This window comes from Camelus ferus, chromosome 26 (genome assembly GCF_009834535.1).
Source record: "Camelus ferus isolate YT-003-E chromosome 26, BCGSAC_Cfer_1.0, whole genome shotgun sequence".
Lineage (NCBI taxonomy): Eukaryota > Metazoa > Chordata > Mammalia > Artiodactyla > Camelidae > Camelus > Camelus ferus.
Genome location: NC_045721.1, coordinates 22,534,020 through 22,553,601, shown reverse-complemented (window position 1 = coordinate 22,553,601; position 19,582 = coordinate 22,534,020). Strand labels below are relative to the sequence as shown.

Genomic DNA, 19,582 nt, shown 5'->3' with positions numbered 1-19,582 from the left:
ATGCATGGCTTGCCAGTACTGTGTGTGCGTACATCTGTACATCTGGTCATCCAGACACACCCACCCTGCAAGCTGCTGTTTTCAATGGAAATCAACATGGCTTATATCTTGACTAATGTTTAAAAGATATATATTTTTCAAAATGAATATCTCTTTCCAAAACACTTTGCTCTGTCCGATTTGTGATTTATATGATCTGATTGTTTGCAATTGTCATACATACTTGGAGACCAGAAACCGTTTCTGAAATATTTTGGAGGCTTTGTCATTTTAAAGAAGCATTGTATACTATAAGTTTCATAATTTGTAATTTATCAAGGTTTGAGTGATATGATCTTCTAAACAGAAATGCAAGAGATAATGTTACAATTCTTCTTAGTTTGCTAAAAAGTCTTTGAGGACTCCATCATATGCTACTTACAACTGGGTTTTACAGCTTAAAAATATTTTTTATAATCTGTCACATGACATATTAGAAAAATTTGGAGTGTGATAAGGATTCTGAACTAAATTACATTCTTTAGAGTAGTGAATACCTACTGTTTGTCTTTCCAAAATGCTCACTTTATCTTTTGGGGACAGCATTTCATGTGGAAACTGGTCATCTGGCCACAATAACCACAACATTCAAGTTGAATTTAACGTAATCTTACTTAAATTTCCCTCAAACACAGTCAATCTGGAGAATCTGAGTTCCTCTGTGAACTTTCTCATCTGGAGCTGAGGAGGGTTAAGCTCTCTGTGATGGATGGAAGCTGGGGACATGATGCCTTAGAACTTGAGGTGACCGCTGGCTGGTCAGGAAAGATGGTGCGAGGCCATGGAAAATACAGCCAGCCTCCAAAAGCAGAGCGAGCATCCCAGAGACATTCCAGTCCCTATTTCCTCTGTTCCTAAGATTCAGCTGCATTCCTGCCTTTCTGCCTAAGATCCTGCTGGTCGATTCTTCAGCCCTTCCTAAGAGTCCATGAGCTACTAAATATCTCTTAATGCCTAAACCTTTTTGAGTCGGATTTTTGTCACTTGCAATTTAAGCAAACTGACCATTAGAGTCATCTACAGGTGGGGGCGAGGGTGGGGGTATAGCATGCACGAGGTCCTGAGCTCAACCCCCAGAACCTCTATAAAAATTAATTACATAAAATTTTTTAAATTGAAATAAAATTTAAATGGCTAAGTCTGTTAGCCTTTAAAAAAATAATCTACAGGTAGAAAATACATAGTTTGAATTTTTGAAAGGGTAACTTTTTTTCTGTTTCAATTACATGTTTTCATGCATAACTAGAGAAAATATGGGAGTCTTTACCTCAATTTTCCCTTCTTTGCTTCTTTTCCTGTCTTTCCCTTCCTTCTCTTCTGCACCCGACAGCCTATGAGGTCACTAGTTCTGCCACTTTCTTTTTCTTGTGTCTTTTCACAATACACATCGTTTTATTACAGTTTTCCCAATATTTTAAAGTACTATATAAGCCAGTTGTGAAACATTAAGATAGTGCCAAATGGTCTAAAGGAAAAAGTAACCGCCACCCATAATTACTACCATTGGAGAAAAACACTCAACAGGTTTTGTAAATCGTAGACTATAAATTGTACATATATCATATATTCATATATAGTTTATAATACATATGCGTGAATTATGGTATTACATGTAATAATTTTTTAACATAAATAGTTTTTTTTGTCTATAGTTGTCTTTTTTCTATAATATGCATGTTGCATTGGTCAATGTCAAAATATATGTGTACATTTATTTTAATGTATGCAGAGGGTTCTGCTATATGGATGTATCATTTTTCAGTCAGCTACCTACTGATTAGCATTCTGCCTCATTTCTCACACTAATAAATAACTTGCTGTTAACATCCTTGAGCACAGTCTTTTACCATTTTGATGTTGTCTTAGGATAAATTCCTAGATGAGGATCTGCTGAAACTTGATTGCTGGTGCTTTTTTTTACATCTATTTTGAAGGCATAGGGAAATCTACCATGAACAGAAAGCAGAGGCATCTGCAACTGCTCGCACAACGGGGAATGACCCGTGTGTGGCCTGCCTTGGCTCTGGTTATGGGGTGTTTGTGCACACACCTGCAAGGTTATAAAACCCCGGACGCACGTTAACATAAAATCCAAGTGCCGCACTGTAATGCTTGTGCGAGGTTCGAGGTCTCATTTCAGCACACTCACCTGGCATGGTTTTCTCAATTAATAATTGAATTTTTAAATTGATTTTAAATTAGTTGCCTCACAGTTTTAACATCTAGGACATCTTCAGGTCTGATTCTGATGAGGGCTTTGTCTCTTGACATGGGTTTTTTTTTTTTTTTTTTATCTTATTTTTTTATTTGTCATAATATTGTTTTGAATCCCAGATATCACATTTCAAAGAACAATAGAGACTAAGTTAAATATCTAAGCCTGGAAATAGTGATGCCTCTACTGCCAGGTCATTCGTGTGGGGGATTGAGCGAGCCTAGTAGGTAGTTGAGCTTGGTTAGGTTTTGCTATGTCTTGGCACCTTTGATGCACCAGCAACTTCAAAAGCATCAGCTGCTGTTGCTCCTGCGTGCCTCACGCGTGATGTGGTGTGGCTGGGGCTGGCTTCCCTGTGTTTCTATTCCACTCTCAGCTTTTAGCAGACCCTGCATGCTCCTGACACAAGGGAATCTCTCTACACTCTTGTCCCCCACCTCCCCCAGTGGTAGACCGCTGCTTATAACTCACATTCAGCCCATACATATATACTGCATAAGCCAAGCATCTGCATAGAGCAATTCCTTATCCTTGGTCCTCTGTTTTATTTATTTATTTTAACATTTTCTTTTCTTTTTTTTTAAGCTCTTTTTTTTTTTCTGGTGGGAGGAGGTAATCAGGCTTATTTATTTATTTGTTTATTTTCAATGGAAGTACTGGGGATTTAACCTGGGACCCCTTGCATACTAAGCACGCACTCTACCACTGAGCTATACCCTCCCCCTGGTCTTTTGTTTTATTGTTTTCTTTGCTGTTTTTCTCTTTGCTTTTAAGATTAAAGCTTTATATTTTTGGAAGAAAAATGATGTAGATCAGAAGTCTTTATATGGAAAAATTTCTTTATCGCCTTTCCTTTATTTCCTGTATGGGCACCACCGTAACGGCCTGTTACTCAGTGAGAGATTCATGATGGGGAAGATGGAGCTTCTGGTTTCTTCTGGGCCAGCCTTCATCTTGAGCAGGCCCTGAGCACGTGGACCCAGGGCTGCAGTTTTCCCAGGGCTCCTGCCCCTCTCCTCCCTAAGGCAGCCAAGCTCCTCCGTGTGTGGGTGGTCTCAGGTCACAGTGAGTTTCCTTCCTCTCTGCCAGTGGGAGCTGATGTCACTTCCCGTCACTGCAGGATTCTGTGGCAAAGCTGACTCCCTACCTCGCCCCTGGAGACAGGTGGCTTTGGCTTCTGCTGGTCTTTAACAGCAGTGCACTTGGCCTGGGCCTGAGAGCAGAAGGGCTTCCTGCCCTCCCCAGTGGCAGGCTGCTTATGCTCGTGACTCAGGGCAAGACCTCCTTTGCAGAAGGAAGTTTCCTGTGACTCCTTCAAGCTTTTTGTTTGTACCTCTCCCTCAGCTATAGGGGCTTAAGACTTTCTAAGACTTTTGCTTCATTTAAGAGACATGTTCAAGAAACAAAGAGATAGGGTTTCATGCAGACAGGTGCCAAGCCACCAAAGGTGGCTCGTTCAGGTCCCCTGCCATGACTTACATCTTTCTTGAGTGCAGCTAACTTGTGGATGCCCGTGGAAAGGAGCTTACCAAGGAGGGTGTACTTTCATGTCTGGAGCTCCAGGGATTCTCAACTGTCAACCCAGCCACAATCAGTATTTAAACGTTTGTTGAAAATATTAACTGTTTTCTTCTTATCCATATTTATGGTAGCTGTCTCTTTCGCCTGTACTCTGCCACAGACGGAACAATTTGTCTGTCTTTCCGCGGAGGGGCAGGGGCTTGCCACTCTTTGGAGTGTACTTCACCTGGCTGCCTGCAACCTCATGTCTCTCGTGGGCTCAAGGAAATTTATGATTTTGTAAATATTGTAATTTTTCTGTCCTTGTTAGGGCAGGATCCATATTTACTTTTAGCGTCTACATCCTAAGCAGAAGCAGAACTCCTTTTTCCTTTTTCAACACGGTTGAGTCCCTATCTGTTTTTCTAACCTCTTTCTTTGAATTCCCCGTGTCCGTTTTACAATGTTTATATTAAACTGTTTTACAGTCTGCTGCTCATGTGGCACTTCTGGGAGGGCATTTGACAATTTTCATAAGCCACTGCCTTATTTGCAATGTGCCATTGTCATTAATCTGAACCTGTGACAGCACCATTGTTGGTGCTGTTCATTTTGCTCAAGGATGTTCAGATTATTCTGATAGTGGAAGCTGGGAAGAGTGTGGTGGATGTTTCGAACAGTATCAGGTCTTATTTATTGATCTGTTATAGGCAGTTATTTCTACGTGGAGGAATTTTCTTACTATCACTTCACTTTTTAGCTTGGACGTAACTTTCACATGAGAACTTCTGTTGCGAGTGGCAGAAGCCCAACTCAAACAAGTTCAGTGATTATTTCTTGTAAGAATATGGGTGTCTTATGACCTAAAGATAGTGCAGTCAGGCTTCAGGTAGAACTGGAAGCAAAGACTAAACACTATGAGGACGCTCTGTATTTCTTAATTCTGTTCCCCACTGGAGTCTGTGTGGTCTGCCTCTGCAGACGGGCCTCTCTTGGCTTTCCTGGTGCCCATGTCGGGAAGTGTTACCATGGAGAACGCCCATAATAGACCTCCCAGTCCTGACGAAAAGCTGATCTCTCTGTGTCCCAAATAAATTTGTCAGGAGAACTCTGATGACTCCAGCTTGACTCGGTGTCCATTCCTGAATCAACTGTGTGAAAGGCATGGGGATGAGGAGGGGACAGTGACCACCCAAGGGTGGGCCTGATGCCCCTCGGCTGGCAGGCAGAGTCACATGCAGAGTGAGTGAGCTCAGGTAGCCAGTGGGATTGGGGTGGAGGGAGCTTGAGAGGATCAAGGGATAGAAATAAGGACCTAAGAAAATTTTCCGAAACTAGATTGATTATAATGAGGAATCTTGAAAAGCAAATTGAACTCTTGAATGCAAGTGTAATATGGACGTATGTCCTGGTTTATAAAAGACCAGTATGCCAATAATTATAACAGTACAGGTATTTACTGTGCCTCAGAATTTTTCATGATACTGATATGTTTTTCTTAATTTAAGATAAAGGGTACTTAACAAAAAATAAACACAAAACTTACTGGTTTATTGGGGCTTGGTTATCCGAATATTTTGCTATTTCATAAAAATAAAATAAGTAAAAAGAATATTTGCTATAAAATAATTATTTGTATACATATTTCCCCCTAGAAAGATTTTTAAGACCGAAAAAGGCATACCTACTTGGTTCAGGGTTCTTACTGGGGCTAGTCCTGAATTTGAATTGGGTCTTAACCTTTGAGATTTTTTTATGTGGATGCACTTTCATTATAGAAGGTGATTTAGAATCTGCTTTATGGGCCATGCAGCTGAAAAGATTTCAGGTGTGATGGCTTCTGGGCGTGACAGTTGTACACCTTTCACTAGGGCTGAGGTTCCATAAGCTAAATTATGAAGTACTTACAGGCACACATTTTTCCTGTCAAGAACGATGGGGCATGTTAAATGCATTCGTGATTGATAGTAGGGCACACAGAGTTTAAAACGCACATTTTTAAAGTTAGACTGGTTAACCTTGTACAATACTATAACACGGTGCTTCAGAATTAGAAGCACAGAGCAGTAACATTTGCTGCCAAAAGAGCCATATTTATTAACTCAACAAAGCTATAAGGAGAAGGATTTGAAAGGGAGAATGCGGTATTTCATCCTGAGAATCGTTTCTGATCTTCATCATCAGCGGTCTCACAAAACCACTTTTTTTTTTAAACTGGACATGCTAATCAACCCTATAAAAACTGAAAGGCTATGAATTTTTCATCACTGCATTGTGGCTTTCAAGTCAACTGTAAATATTTATAAATCCCCACTTCCTAATACATATAAAGGTAGCAAGAAACTAAGAAAATTGAAGACAATAGCGTTTTGACTTAAGAGTTGTCTTTTGATACAAAAGATTTTGCAAAAAAAAAAAAAAAAAAAAAATTTCATCTTGTTACCCCAAAGCAAGGGGGTGGAAAAGAGTAAGTGTCTTACCCTGTGGATCTCATTTTGGAAGAGGTAAACATTTCCAGTCCACTGGGGCTAGAAAAAAGGATGTGAATGTTGGTGGCTTTGTGGATTTCATCAAAACACCAACTATAGGCAATTTACATTTAGCCTTATCTGACCCCAAGCCTTTGAGTCTGAGAAAAAGCTGAGAGACAGTAGGCTGTTCCCTGAATAAAAGACACTTCATCTGACAAGAAAAGAGAACACGGGTGTGTTTTCTTGGGCTTGTTGGCAGGGCTTTATTATTTCCCTAGGAATTTTATTTGTGGGTTGAAAAATTGATTACCACATCTAGTTTTACAAGACTACAAAGCCATTTATATATATATATATAAAATATGAAAAAATACAGAACATTAGCTGCCATTCTGTGCCCTTGACGTGTCTGTTGTAACTAACTTTTCTTTGCTTCTAATCCAAAAATTATGGTGAAGGAACAGAAATTTGATGCGTGATATACTTTCTGCCACTCAAAAATGGGCTTGCTTTTGTTCCAGGATTCATTTTGGAATGAAAGGCTTCCTTGTGATTAACCCACTTGAATCTAAAAGTAAAAATGGAGTTTCTCCTGTTTTCGAAGTGCAGCTCACCACAGATCTGATTTGTTTCTTTGACTCATCGGTAGAAATCAGGTAAAAAATTAAAGGAAAAAGTACTTCAGCTGGAAAACTGCGAAGTTGTTGGTTCTGCAGTTAAGTTTGGGATGTCCCATGTGGAAATCCATAACGTTTTCAAAACTGATTTAGAATTGCTAAAACCTCATTTTAAGAGCCTTCGAATAACGTAGTTTGTTAGGGTGTTTGTTGTTTGGCTGTATAACTCATATGCTGATTAACATAAAGTGTTTATATTTGTATCAAAGCTCATTTTCACTGACACTTTGTGGACTGTAACCAGGCACATGATTAATGTGTTCTGTATTCCTTTCTATAGAAGCTCAACAGAAAGCCAACAGAGGATAAGAATGATGGAAGAATTAGATGTATGCTCACCTAAATTTAGTTTCTCAAGAGCAGAAAGTGAAGTTAAAAAGCAGAAAGGACGGATGCTCTGTGATGTGTTAATGGATCAGAAAGTGTTGCCCGGGGTAGGAAACATCATCAAAAATGAAGCTCTCTTTGACAGTGGTCTCCACCCAGCTGTTAAGGTAAGTTTTAAGTAATTTTTTAAATGATTTCTGTATTTTTAAACAGTGTGAAGGGACTGACATGGAACACTGAAATCAGCGTTGCAGTAACACATTCTCCCCAAACAGACTTCGGGTGTCTTGGCTCACGTCAACTCAGTGAGGCCAACCCTGACCACTCCATTTAAAATTGCTGTGGGCAGCCCCGCCGCCCACGTCATCCTCCCAGTCTTCCATAACTTGCTTTGCTTTTTATTTTCTCCATACCATTGATCATTTTCAAATATAACCTAACATTTATTTGTGATGTATGTTGTTGAAATATGTCTTCCCCTGCTAGAATGCAGTCTCTTATGAGGGAGGTGTCTGGTTCACTGATGTATCCAGGCATCTAGAATACAGTGTCTGGCGCATGGAAGGCATTAAAGAAATACTTGTTCAACGTATGAACTAAGCTAGAAGCTTTCTTTCTGTATCCAGCATGTTAAATTCACACTCTACACACACTCTTGTATTCCTGTTTATAGCTGTTCGTGACATGGGAAAATGCTGTTTTGGTGGAACGGTGACAATGGAAGTCAGGTAGCAGGGACTAAGGAGTAAGTGATCCAGTGAGGAAATGGAAACACAACGTAGAGTAATTGTTAAAATAGCTTAGATTGGAGCAAAGGGAAAATGTTAGACTGCTGGAGAGAGAAGTCAGGACAAGAGCTGGATTTTTGGTGTTTTTTTCCCCTTGTTCTTCAACTGGAGAAACGTTACCTTCTTTATATGCTGACGAAGAAAAAACTGACAGAGATGGAGAGGTTAAAATTGTTATAAAAAAAAAAAAAAAGAATGGTCATTAATAGGAGCAAATTGTAAGAAGGTCAGAGAGGTTAGAACCCAAACCCAGGTAAAAGGATTTTTTAGTTTCCAGGGAAGAAGGCTACCTTAGGGCTTTTATCTAGACCCAACTAGTCTCTACTAACAACATCATTTCTTACATGACTCCAAAGGTACCTATTTATTTTGTGGAATTACTTCCAAGATAGTTTTTGCAAAATCCAAATCAGTAGGAAATAAGTTTTAAAAGAAACCAGTTAATAATTGCTCTAGATCAGGTTCTGTTTTTTCATGCTTGGAACAAGCTAGTCAGATTTCTGTAATATGGGGGAAATGAAACAGAATTTTAAGAAGGATGAGCTTAGAGCTTTTTAAAATCACCTGGACTTCTGTGGAGAGTATTTTTGAAAAAACAAACCCAGAGTACTGTCACCCAGAGCATTGTTAATATCTTTGATAAACTGACAATTTACTTTTTAACATCCATCCAGCTGTTCATCTAGTAAAAGATCATTGTCCATGATGCTTGGCGGTTTAAAAATTAATGACATTTTTGAAGTTTAGCTATTAGCCCCCTAAAAGCACATGCACAATTATTGAAAAAGTACAGTTTAGTATGTCAAGGTGTGATTGAATATAGTATATAAAAAGTGGTAAGAAATAAATGAGTTTAAGAAGTATATATGTTCTAAGCTTTAAATAAATCAAAAAATATGTAATACTTTTAGAAAGATTTTGTCGACTGGATGGTTTTAGATTTTATAGTCCCTGATAAACTTGTTTTATTGTAATATAGATACACATACGTGCTCATATACACACAATAAAGGTATGTCATCAGGTAGAATTTCTTCTGGAATTACCATTGCTCCATGTGCCAAATGATACTTGATTCTGCAAGGGTAACCCTGGGATTTGTGTTAGGCTGTGTCACAAAATTCTTCAGTAAGGTCTGTTTCTGAATTCTCCCATGTGTTCACAAGTACTTTAGCATTAATGCATGTATATAAATTCATGTCTTTTTAAAGCTTGAGAGTGACCTTGCTGGCCATCTATTCTTGTGCCTATTTCCCTCCCTTCCTGTTGTTTTTTTTCCTTCTTTTTCCTTTCCTTTTTTTTTTTTTTTTTTTTCTTTTTCTGAAAATCCAGCAAGACTTTTCAGGGTCAATGACGGGCAATGCTGGGACTTTGAAGATGTCTGGTACAGAATAGATATCCAATAAATACTTGACTTTAGAATTTAAATTTATAAATAAGAATGGTATTTTTTGTCTGTAGTACAATCACTTAAAAATGAAAACACTATTAATGACACTAAATAGATTATACAAGTTCTAAAAGAGATGCGTCTATTTCAAATCTGGTTCCAGTTCTCTTGATAGAACTGGCCTGTGGTATTATGTTCTACAGTAATGAGCAAATTATGAAACTATCCTGAGTCATTTTTCTATTTTAAGGTTTGTCAGTTAACAGATGAACAGACCCATCACTTTGTGAGAATGATTCGTGATTTCAGCATTCTTTTTTACAGGGTAAGAGCAAAAAAAATTTTTTTCAACTATGTGAAATGTCAATTATTTCCCTTTGATTGCACCAAAAATGTGAAGGCTGTATGTAGCCATCTAGTGGTAAGAGCGTAGAGGTACAAGAAGGGAGAGTGACGCGGGCATAATTAACATCTTGAAATTTGGGGTCATAGGTCAGTCCAAACTTGTCTAACTATAATTATATTAGATTATCTATATCAAGTTGGGGAGCAGCTATATTAACTGTTACTTAGACTCTTGTTCTATTTTTGGACATGTGGAAGTAAAATACAGGAAGCCTAGAGGTAGAGACTTAATAGATGAATTTGGAGTAAATAGACTTCACTTCAGTCAGAATTTGCCACGTACCACCTCTGTTGTTAATGTTACTTAGGTAACTTAATGTAAGTTTAGTTTCTTCATCTGTGAAATGGGATGATAATATTTCTCTACCTACCACAGAGGCTGTTTTGAGAATATGTCCTTACTAAACTGTAAATTTTGAACGTTGTATATATGCATATATACATACATATATGTGCAATAGACACAGTTTATCTTTCAACCAAGTATCATAAATGTCTTTTTTTCTTTACAGTCCATTTTCTTTATCAAAATGTTTATTTTTACTGTCAGAAAGTCTGGCATTGTAAGACTCTTCATTAATTGGCCTAAACTGTTAATGAGCCTCTTGGTTTACATAGCAGCCCTGAGTATCTGTGGCTGTTCCGGTGTTACACGTGCGCACCTGTTCTCCCAGACTGCTGCTCATTTTCTGTCCAGGTTGTTAGCCATTTCAATACTTTGCTTAAATCAATATCAGTTTTTTATGTAATTTTCAGCTTATATATGGCGAGCCGTATTTCTGGGCTTTTAAATTTTCACACTGCTGATATAAATCCCAAACATTCTCTTTGTAGGAGCTTTACATGTAGGTGAGCAGAGTGGAGCTGTGACAGAGGATATCCATGTCTTTTGAAACAGAACTTATACCAGAATGGAGCATGCTCTCTGCTAGAATGGCATTCGAATTTTCCTTTTTCAGTGAATCTGTAAAGATTAAAAACTAAACACCATCCCTTTTCAGTTCAACAAAGAAGACAATCTTGTTAAGTTTTCCCCCTAGGAATAAATTTTTTGGCTCTTGAAACAAAGTGAGCAGCTTCAGTGTTCTAAAAATAATCAGATTTAAAGCTAATCTAGTCTTTTCCTCATAACCACATAATTATGTCTAATTATAAAAACCTTAAAAGCATGAAAGACATTTTAAATTATAGAACATTTATATCCCATTTAGATAAGAGGGTAAAGTCATGGAAAGAACAATTTTGAATACTAATAAGTTATAAAATAATGACTTAATTATTTCACCCATATCTTATTTGACAAATATTGCTAAATCTTGTCAATACCATTTTCTCAGATGAAAGAAAAGATTATGCAAACATATGTACAAACATATGTAAATTTTTAACAAATCATTTTCAGAAATGACTTTCAGGAATATAACTTTGGCTCGTGAACAGTGTTTTGTAGATAACATTATAATGTTGTTTGTTTGTTTTCAGTGCTGTAAAGCTGGATCTGCTATCTCCAAACACTATAAGGTTTACAAGCGTCCTAATTGTGCTCAGTGCTACAGTAGAATAACTGTGTGTCGCTTAGGGGAGAATAACAGAATGACATATTTCTGTCCTCACTGTCAGAAAGAAGATCCTCAACACGTTGACATACGGTGAGAAATCTAAAGTATACTGTTTGCCCCACTTCTCTAAATAAAAAGCTATTAATAAGAGAACATAACTGAATAACTATCAGGCTGTTCAGAGCAGAACATCACTCACAAGTCTTTGAACCCTTGGAAGGAAATAGTAAATGGTATCGCCCCAAAACCAGAATGAGCTGAAGATGATTGATGGACCTCTCCTAAATTCAGTAGAAAATCTCTTTAAGGTTAATATCCAGGCTTTCACTTTAATCTCATTTGTAAAGTGATTACCAGGAGGGGTAGTTTAGTCAATAATTGGAAAAATGCAACCAACTTCAAAACTGATTGCTTTATTTAGAAATAATATTATAAAACGTAAGCAAGCTCTCTTTACAGAATTCATGCCGTGTTGGGGAAACAACCGACTACTTATTAAATCTGTACGTGGTGACTGAGCCAGTGGCTGAGTAAATCTATTCCCACTGTGCATTCCAGAGCTGGGGAAGTAACCACAGAATGGGTTCAGGGACCCACTGGACCCACTGGACCCACTGGGAGATGAACTTGAGCTGAAACCCCCACCGATCACCAGACCTCCACAAGCCGAAGTCTGACTGATAGAGACTGAATCTCCTGGAATTAGTGTCAGTTAATAACCAGTGTCCAGTAGTCCCCAAAGGTTTGATGATCTCCTTGTCCCCAGTGTGCACTTACCCTGGTAAGAGGCCATAGGTCCCTTTGGGGAAGGCTGAGCAAAATATTAACAATATAAAGGAGCCAGTCCTCCATTTGTGGCCGCGTGACTCCAGTCTCTGCCTCTGGTTACACTGCTTTCTCACCTTCTGTGTGTGTCAGATCTCCCTCTGCCTCTCTCTTACAAGCACACTTGTATTTGGATTAAGAGATCACCCAGATAACCCAGAATCATCGCCCCATGTCGAGATCCCTAATTCAGTCTACAGAGATCCTCTTTTTTTATAAAGTGTCATTTACAGTTTCCTGGTATTGTGACCTGCTGTCTTTAGGATGCTGTTATCCTGCCTTCTAAAGACTTGTTAAGTTTGAGACACCTGCTACACATCCAAGAAGAAATTGGAAAGAATTTGTTAGTAGGTGGTGAAGACATGGAGCAGTAGGGGAAAAAAAAAATGCTTCCAAAGCTGTTGTATGTAACAATCAACATCCCCTTGTGGTTAACGAAGTTTATAGGATAGAAGACGAGAGTGGTGAAAGGTTGGAGCACACTGAAAATCCGAAGGTGATTTAAATTGCATTTACTTAATTATGAATAAATGCATGATGCTGGCTCTCAGAGTAAGTGAGTGGAGGGCAAGGATTAAGTCAAGTAAACAAATTCTACACGAGGTCTGGGGCTCCATGGGAATAAGAAGTCACGAGTGGCATTAGAAGTCAAGGTAAGTAAAGATGAAAGAACCATAATGAGATGTCTTACTTTCACAGTGTCTTACGCTGTTGATGATTTTACCAGTCAAGGCTGAATTTAAAACCTGGTATAATTATATGTAAGGAGCAAAATGTTACAACAAGGCTACCTTTGAAAGTCGAAGAACTCATGTTCTGAAATGTAAGATACAAAAGCCTTTACCGAAGGAGCTTTCTTCAGTGTCAGTGTTTGGAATCATGAAAGGAACCCACGACACTGTCGTCGGGGCTTAACCACGCGATGTGCTCTGCAGACCCAAAGCCGCGTATTGAGGAGCGGGACCAAATCAGGGCTTTAGAAAGGCATTTCGTGTAACAACAAAGAGCCAATTAAGAATTCCAGGTAGAGACTCCTGATTTATGGTTGTGGCCAAAAATCGGTCCGTTTTATGGTTTGCTTACTAACCTATTAATTAGACATCCAGCATGAAGCAGTTTTATCCGGAGGGAAGTAACACAAGTGTAGGTATCTTTTTTCATCATTACAGATTATAGATCAACTAATTAATACAGTGCCTAGTAGGTATTGTGGAGAAATTCTAGAAGCACACGAAGTCAATGTAAAACTTTCCTCATGTTTACTTTCAGTGTTCTAATTTCTGTATAACTTTTTTCCTCCCTAATTTGGTTGAATAAATATATTTTAGATTTGATTGGGAAGAGTCCCACTTACTGAAAACATTAGTTAAGAAAATGTTTCCTAGCAGCTATGTCCAATATTTTTAGTTGGTTTAAAAAAGAAAAAAACCACAATTCTTTGACTCTCAGTTAAATCTTTTGTTATTTCTGTCTTTAACAGCAATCAGCAGAGTGAAAACATTTTATTCCAAGTTAGATAGAACTTCTAAGCCATAGGAAACATGTAGTGTTTGGGTATTAATGGTTCTGAAATTGTTTCTAAAATAAACCCAGAATGTATAAGAACAAGACAAGAATAAAAGTGTTAATGATTACCTTTAAAAATTCTTTTACAGCACACTGCCATTTAGAAACACTACAGTCAGTTGGACATTTAGCAGGGGGGATCCCCTCATGGACTGTGTGGCTCGGAAGTCTGAAGAACAATGGACGTGTGAGGTCTGTACACTAATAAATAAGCCGTCTTCTGAGGCATGTGATGCTTGCCTGGCTTCGAGGCCTGCTGGTAAGACTATTGATTTTGAGTTCCTTTCATTTCAAAGAGGGTTAATCGTATAGTCAGGTATCTATCTTGTTCCGTTTTGATATTTCATACCTAAATGAAATGCTTGCTTTCTGAAAGGTTTAAATGAATTGCCAGCCTTTGCATGTTAACCATGCTAATAATTCTGTTGAGCACTTTTTTTTTAAACAGGGAGGGAAAACATGCTTGTGCTAAAAGAGTGTGTGCCTTTGTATCTCAAAAAACTGAGATGATCACATCTGTTCTCTACTGTTTCTAATGAATTATTCAATAAAGCTTTGTTTTATGCAGATTTCAGCAACTTTTGAGTTTGTTATTCAGTCCAAGTGTTTCATAAATTGAAAGGGAGGATTTCTGTAAGAATATCTCTGCAGGTGGAATAGAAAAATGCTGAATTCTTTCTCTTCTTTATCCCTCCTACCCCTTGTTATTAAAATCTTTACCCAGACAATTGTACTGATTTCATTGAAATCCTTCAAAATAACTCTTTATAGCTCACAATTTCACGCGTTCAGAGAATGCAAAACCTCAGAGGAAACCTGTGATTAAGAACCGTCTCATTGATGTGGCTTCCATTGTGTTCGCAAAGTGTTCCTTCTTTCTTCAATTAGAGAGGAGAAAGTTCCTCCTTGACTTCTGGACCCTGCATTGTGTGAGCTGTCATATTGTGTTTTGTTCTCTGGGCCAGAAGGGTGGGCATCACCCCTGGTACAGCTTTGCTGGTAGCAGAAGGGACTGTGTCTCCTATTTCTGTCCCTCCCTCTTCAGTCTCATTCAACAGAGAGCCCTCAGAAAGCTGCAATCTTAGATGTCCACATTTATTTAGACATTGTGAAATGCCTTTACACATCTCCTTAATTATTTTCTCGTTATTTTATCTGAGTATGAAAGGCATATATATTAGCTGCAATTTAGAGAAAGTCACAGTACAGATTCCAAAACCCTAGGATGCTTTGTTGAAACACATGTAATAAATGTTAAGTCTCTGTGATTCATCTTTACTTATTTCTGATAAGCCTTTCATCGGTTCTCGTCATTCACAGAACCATTCCTGATCATCTAGGCACAGGCTCTTAACTGCTGATCTGTGTCACTTCATAATTACCACTGCCTTAATATTTGGCCTATTACAAAACTGACAGCTGAATGATCTTTAAATGCTTGAACGTAATACAAAGCAAATACAAATCTTTGTTAAACCCACCTCTGAGTCCCAGTAAGTTGTTGAAAATTTGCACTTTATAGAATACTTTATTTCCTAATCAGAAGATGGTTAATTCTGAATTGCCCCAGCTTACTTTGCATTATTAGTTCCGTACATTAGGCCACTGTAATCTATGAACTAAATGTTTTAATCAAATGAAAAGATGTTTCAAATCGTCAATACATTATGTGTAAGGAAATACTGCAGAATTACTGGTCTCTTTCCAGATTCAGTACTCAAGAATGAAGAGAATCCTACGGCCTTGAACTACTTAGTCAAATACCCTTGTAATCGTTTTGGAAAACCGAGTACAGAAGTGAAGATCAACAGGAGAACTGCATTTGGAACCACAACCCTTGTCTTGACTGATTTCAGCAGTATGTCCAGAGCTTTGGGAAGAGAAGAAAGCCAAAACCAGACACCAGCTGGGGAATTTCCAGAATCTCCTCCTGCCGTTTGTTTCAGTGACACACCGCCCCCCTCCAAGGAGAGAACGAACCATAAAACTCAACTGTCTAACAAAGTCAACCTGTCACCGATGGTCTGCTCTCGGTCTCAGTTATTTAGTCCAGCAAATAAAAAATTGAAAACAACCCAGTCCTCATCACCAGACCACAAAAGGTGCAACCCTGGGTTTTCTATCAGGTATGAGGCTTCCAACCTTGATTTTGGGAAGATACTTGCATTTAAGTTTTAAGAATGCAGAAAAATCATCCCTTGCTAAAGAAGCTGAATTGATTTTGGAAATGTAAATCAAACCCGGAAGGACTACTACAGTAATTTGCGTCCCTTGCCTCCTCCAGCTTTTAGTGTTAGAGAAGGAAAGGGAGTGAAAAAGAATTTCCTACACCTGTAAAAAGTTGGGGTTTTTTCTGACTGTAACCATATACACGCTTAATACATAATGTTGGGAACATACTGAAAAGTATAAAGAAAAATGATTAAATCCCCCATAACCTTACTGGTTATCAGTCTCCACTGCTAGCAGTTTTAAGTTAGTTCTTCTATGAAAGATATTTCTTCTGAAAGGGAAACTGTCATTCATAGCAGTTTAGTAAATGTCTTCTGTTCTACAGAAAGGGATCTGAGATCCTTGTAGTGACATTTCTGCTAAAGAAAGTGGCTCTATTTCAGACAGCTAAGGGGGATGGTGGCCATTGTTTCAAACCAAAAAGGAAAAGAGCATGTGTACATCTTTCAGATCTGAAATTTTAAAATTATAATTCCAATTGCTGAATACTACCAGACCACATATGTTTTATGAGATTACCAGCTACACGTTCAGGCGAAGACCCTTAATTACTGTCGCTAGGGATACAGACATTGTAATAAGCAATGTCATCCTTGTTCCTTAATGGTTACTAGCAGCTCCTGGAACTCTGTCGGTAATTCTCCCCAACCTTGTTCAGTCCCTTGGTCCTCTCACACCTGACAGCATGCCTCCACCAGGGAGAGACTTCACTCCGCAATTGTCTTGTCCTTCAGGAAGCAGGCGCTGTATATCCAGCATCTCTGAATGAAGGGAAGGTTGAGGAGTCGTCTTCCCCCGTGTCTTTTCTTGCCGGTGGGACACAGAGGAAGACTTACTGGGGTGGGATCTGAAGTAATCTCACTAGGGATTCTGATTTCTGGCTTCGCCTCTGATGAGCTGTGTCTTTGCTGATGGAAAGAGTCTTCTTTGGGCAGCGAGGTGAGGGACCACTGGTGTACATGCCTGGACCAGCTTCTGAGAATCCTCAAAGCTTATTTCATAACAGTTCGGAGATAGTTTTTGGTCAGTGGATGTTTTCATCTCACGTTTCCCATCCGAAATTTAAATTTACCATTAATTAATCTTAATGATTTATCCTTGATTGATTTTTTAAAAAAATGTGTTCATAATCATTTATAATAACTGGTTTGACTTTTGTTCACAATACTTATAAATGATGGGTATCTGAATGTAAGCTATGGGGGGTGGGGTAAACTTTTAAGTGCCTGGGTCAGTATACTGCCTTTCACTTTAACCCAAATTAATGTCTCATGATGCAAGTTCATGAAGGAGCTAGTTGAGAGTGTCTGAGTGGGAAGGCCATCCTGTAGGAAAATCATTTTTGAACAGCCTTTTCTGTTGTGTAGCTTAAGTGGAAAGACACAGATGTGATCAGTTAAAAATATTGTGGCTTTCGTTGTGCTCCGATGAAGTATCTTGGCATATTTTTATTTCCTTAGTGCTTTGTAGAAAATCTCAGGCAATTTAACTAATGAATTAGGGATTTAAAAAAACATTAACGTAACCTTAAATTTAAATGATTTCTTCATAAGCCATTAGTAATAGGGTCATATGATTAATCACAGCACACAGCATTACTTAGGAACGCTGCCGTGTGTGTATGTGTTGAATATAAGAACCCCAGGACTGAGACTCTAAAATCAATCAAGATCAACTAGCAGAATAAATGTCAAGTGATGAAATACATTCACCCAGCAGCCCTTCTGCACCCAGCTACTTTACAAGGAATAAATTGCAAATTACTGTCATTTATTTCATTTTTCTCCTTGTCTGGCAGCTACAGCGTTCATCTTGTGGACAGGATGCCACGCAGAAGCTCACAACATAATACGATTAAAGCAGGTGGTCCACTCAGAGAATTTAGAGCTAGTTCATTTTTTTCTTTAATAATTATATGGTAATTAATTTGCCTTTTGTTCTCTTAATTACTGATCTCATCACTGCATGATACGTGCCATGCTGATGAGGCGTATTTTCAGATTGGTCTTTAGATATACTTGAATTTTACCCAGCTACTGGATTATAAATTATATAGTCGAACCCATTTTTAAGCAGTTAAGAATGCCTGTTAGACACAGTACTAAATCTTTGATCCAATTATTGTAAATACAGAGCAAAACACAGCGACACCTTTTCAAAGAATGCAACGTGTGTTTTTAGGTTGAAGTTTTTCTGAGCTGACGTGAAGGCTTATGTAGATGAGTGAAATGAAAAGAGCAAAATCACTAACATTTTCTCGGGTCTGCTGCCGTCAGGGTTGCCAAATTCCCCTTCTAATCACCAGTCAGGCACTGACACCTCATACATGCTTTTGGGTCACCTTTTGGAGTTTTCAGTCCCCAAGGATGTCAGAACAACCTGGGACCATCCAGGATGAGTCATTTAACCTCTGTTTGTTGGAATCCTTGAAATAACTGCTGAACTACAAAATCTGCATTAGTTGAGACTGATTAGTTCCAAAAAATTTATAGACAGTGTTTTTTTATTATAATGAATCACCCCATCTGTAAAATAAGTTAACCCATGATAAATTGATCAGTGAAAAAATAATATCCGTTTTAAAATGACAAACCTGTGCTTAGTAATCGCCTTGATAATTTTATCTCACCTTTGTTCAGTGTTATTTGAACAATGTTTATTGAACATGTTCAGTGTTTATTAGCATTTATTGAGAGCCCATTATCCATTAAGCACTGCTCTTGGTTCTCATGACCTCTTGAAGTTAAAGTTTTAATACTGCCTCTTTGGGGGCGGAGGGTGTGCTGGTGAGATGAAGGGGGTATGGAAAAGAGAAATCTGCTGCCCCTCACCTTCCCCGTGATGCTAAAATGTAAGCCACCACCTCCACCATGAAAAAGGTACCCACAGAATACCTGCTGGAGAAGTATTTAATTGTAATGATTTCCTCAGTAATGCCCCCAGCTGCTTTCATCCACATACACCTGCGGCACAAACAGCTTTAGAAACTGTCCTCGGCGTGAGTGAGTCCACCCCAGACATCAGGGTGTTTGGGTCCATTTAAAGCAACATATTTAAGCTTCTGCTTTATAAATGAGTGTAAAACAGTTTCATCACGAAAGAGCTCATGTATGTCAATTACATCTCAGTAAAACCAGGGAAAAAAGATCTCACACTCTGAACGTTTCAATTAGATAGGGTGCCCCGAGGCATCACTATAGAAACAAGTATGTGAAGAATGTCATTTAGGAAGGAAGGAATTTACAAGTATCTTTTAAAAATCACTTAAGAATCATACTTTGTTCTTTAGAAATTAACCCCAAAAAAAGAAAGTAAGAAATTTTTTATCGTTAAGAGTGTAAAACTAGGGCTCTTAAGTGGAAGGACTTCTTGTAATTAATAAGAGCTCTTTTCCTCTTCAGTTAGTTTATTTTTTAAAAAACTATTATACAGGCATTGAAAATATGCAAAATATAAAAACAAATTTAAAATAATCATGAAGTTCCTTTTCAAAGAGGAAACTCCACATGTGCAGTTACAGGGGAAGGCCGGCCTCTGGGCCTCATGCACAGTGTGCAGGACTAAACCCCCAGACACTCGTGATCCTCA

General features: G+C 38.3%; 1 protein-coding gene across 7 annotated transcripts in view; it reads left to right on the top strand.

Moving 5' to 3' along the window:
* Positions 1-19,582, top strand: part of NEIL3 (nei like DNA glycosylase 3) — a 357,388-nt gene that overhangs the window by 334,918 nt on the left and 2,888 nt on the right. For all 7 annotated transcript variants that reach the window (XM_032468751.1, XM_032468753.1, XM_032468750.1 and 4 more), the window contains 6 exons: positions 6,747-6,881; positions 7,183-7,396; positions 9,658-9,732; positions 11,295-11,461; positions 13,852-14,021; positions 15,471-15,888. In XM_032468751.1, coding sequence (XP_032324642.1) covers positions 6,747-6,881; positions 7,183-7,396; positions 9,658-9,732; positions 11,295-11,461; positions 13,852-14,021; positions 15,471-15,888 — 1,179 coding nt within the window. The remainder of the gene's footprint in view (positions 1-6,746; positions 6,882-7,182; positions 7,397-9,657; positions 9,733-11,294; positions 11,462-13,851; positions 14,022-15,470; positions 15,889-19,582) is intronic.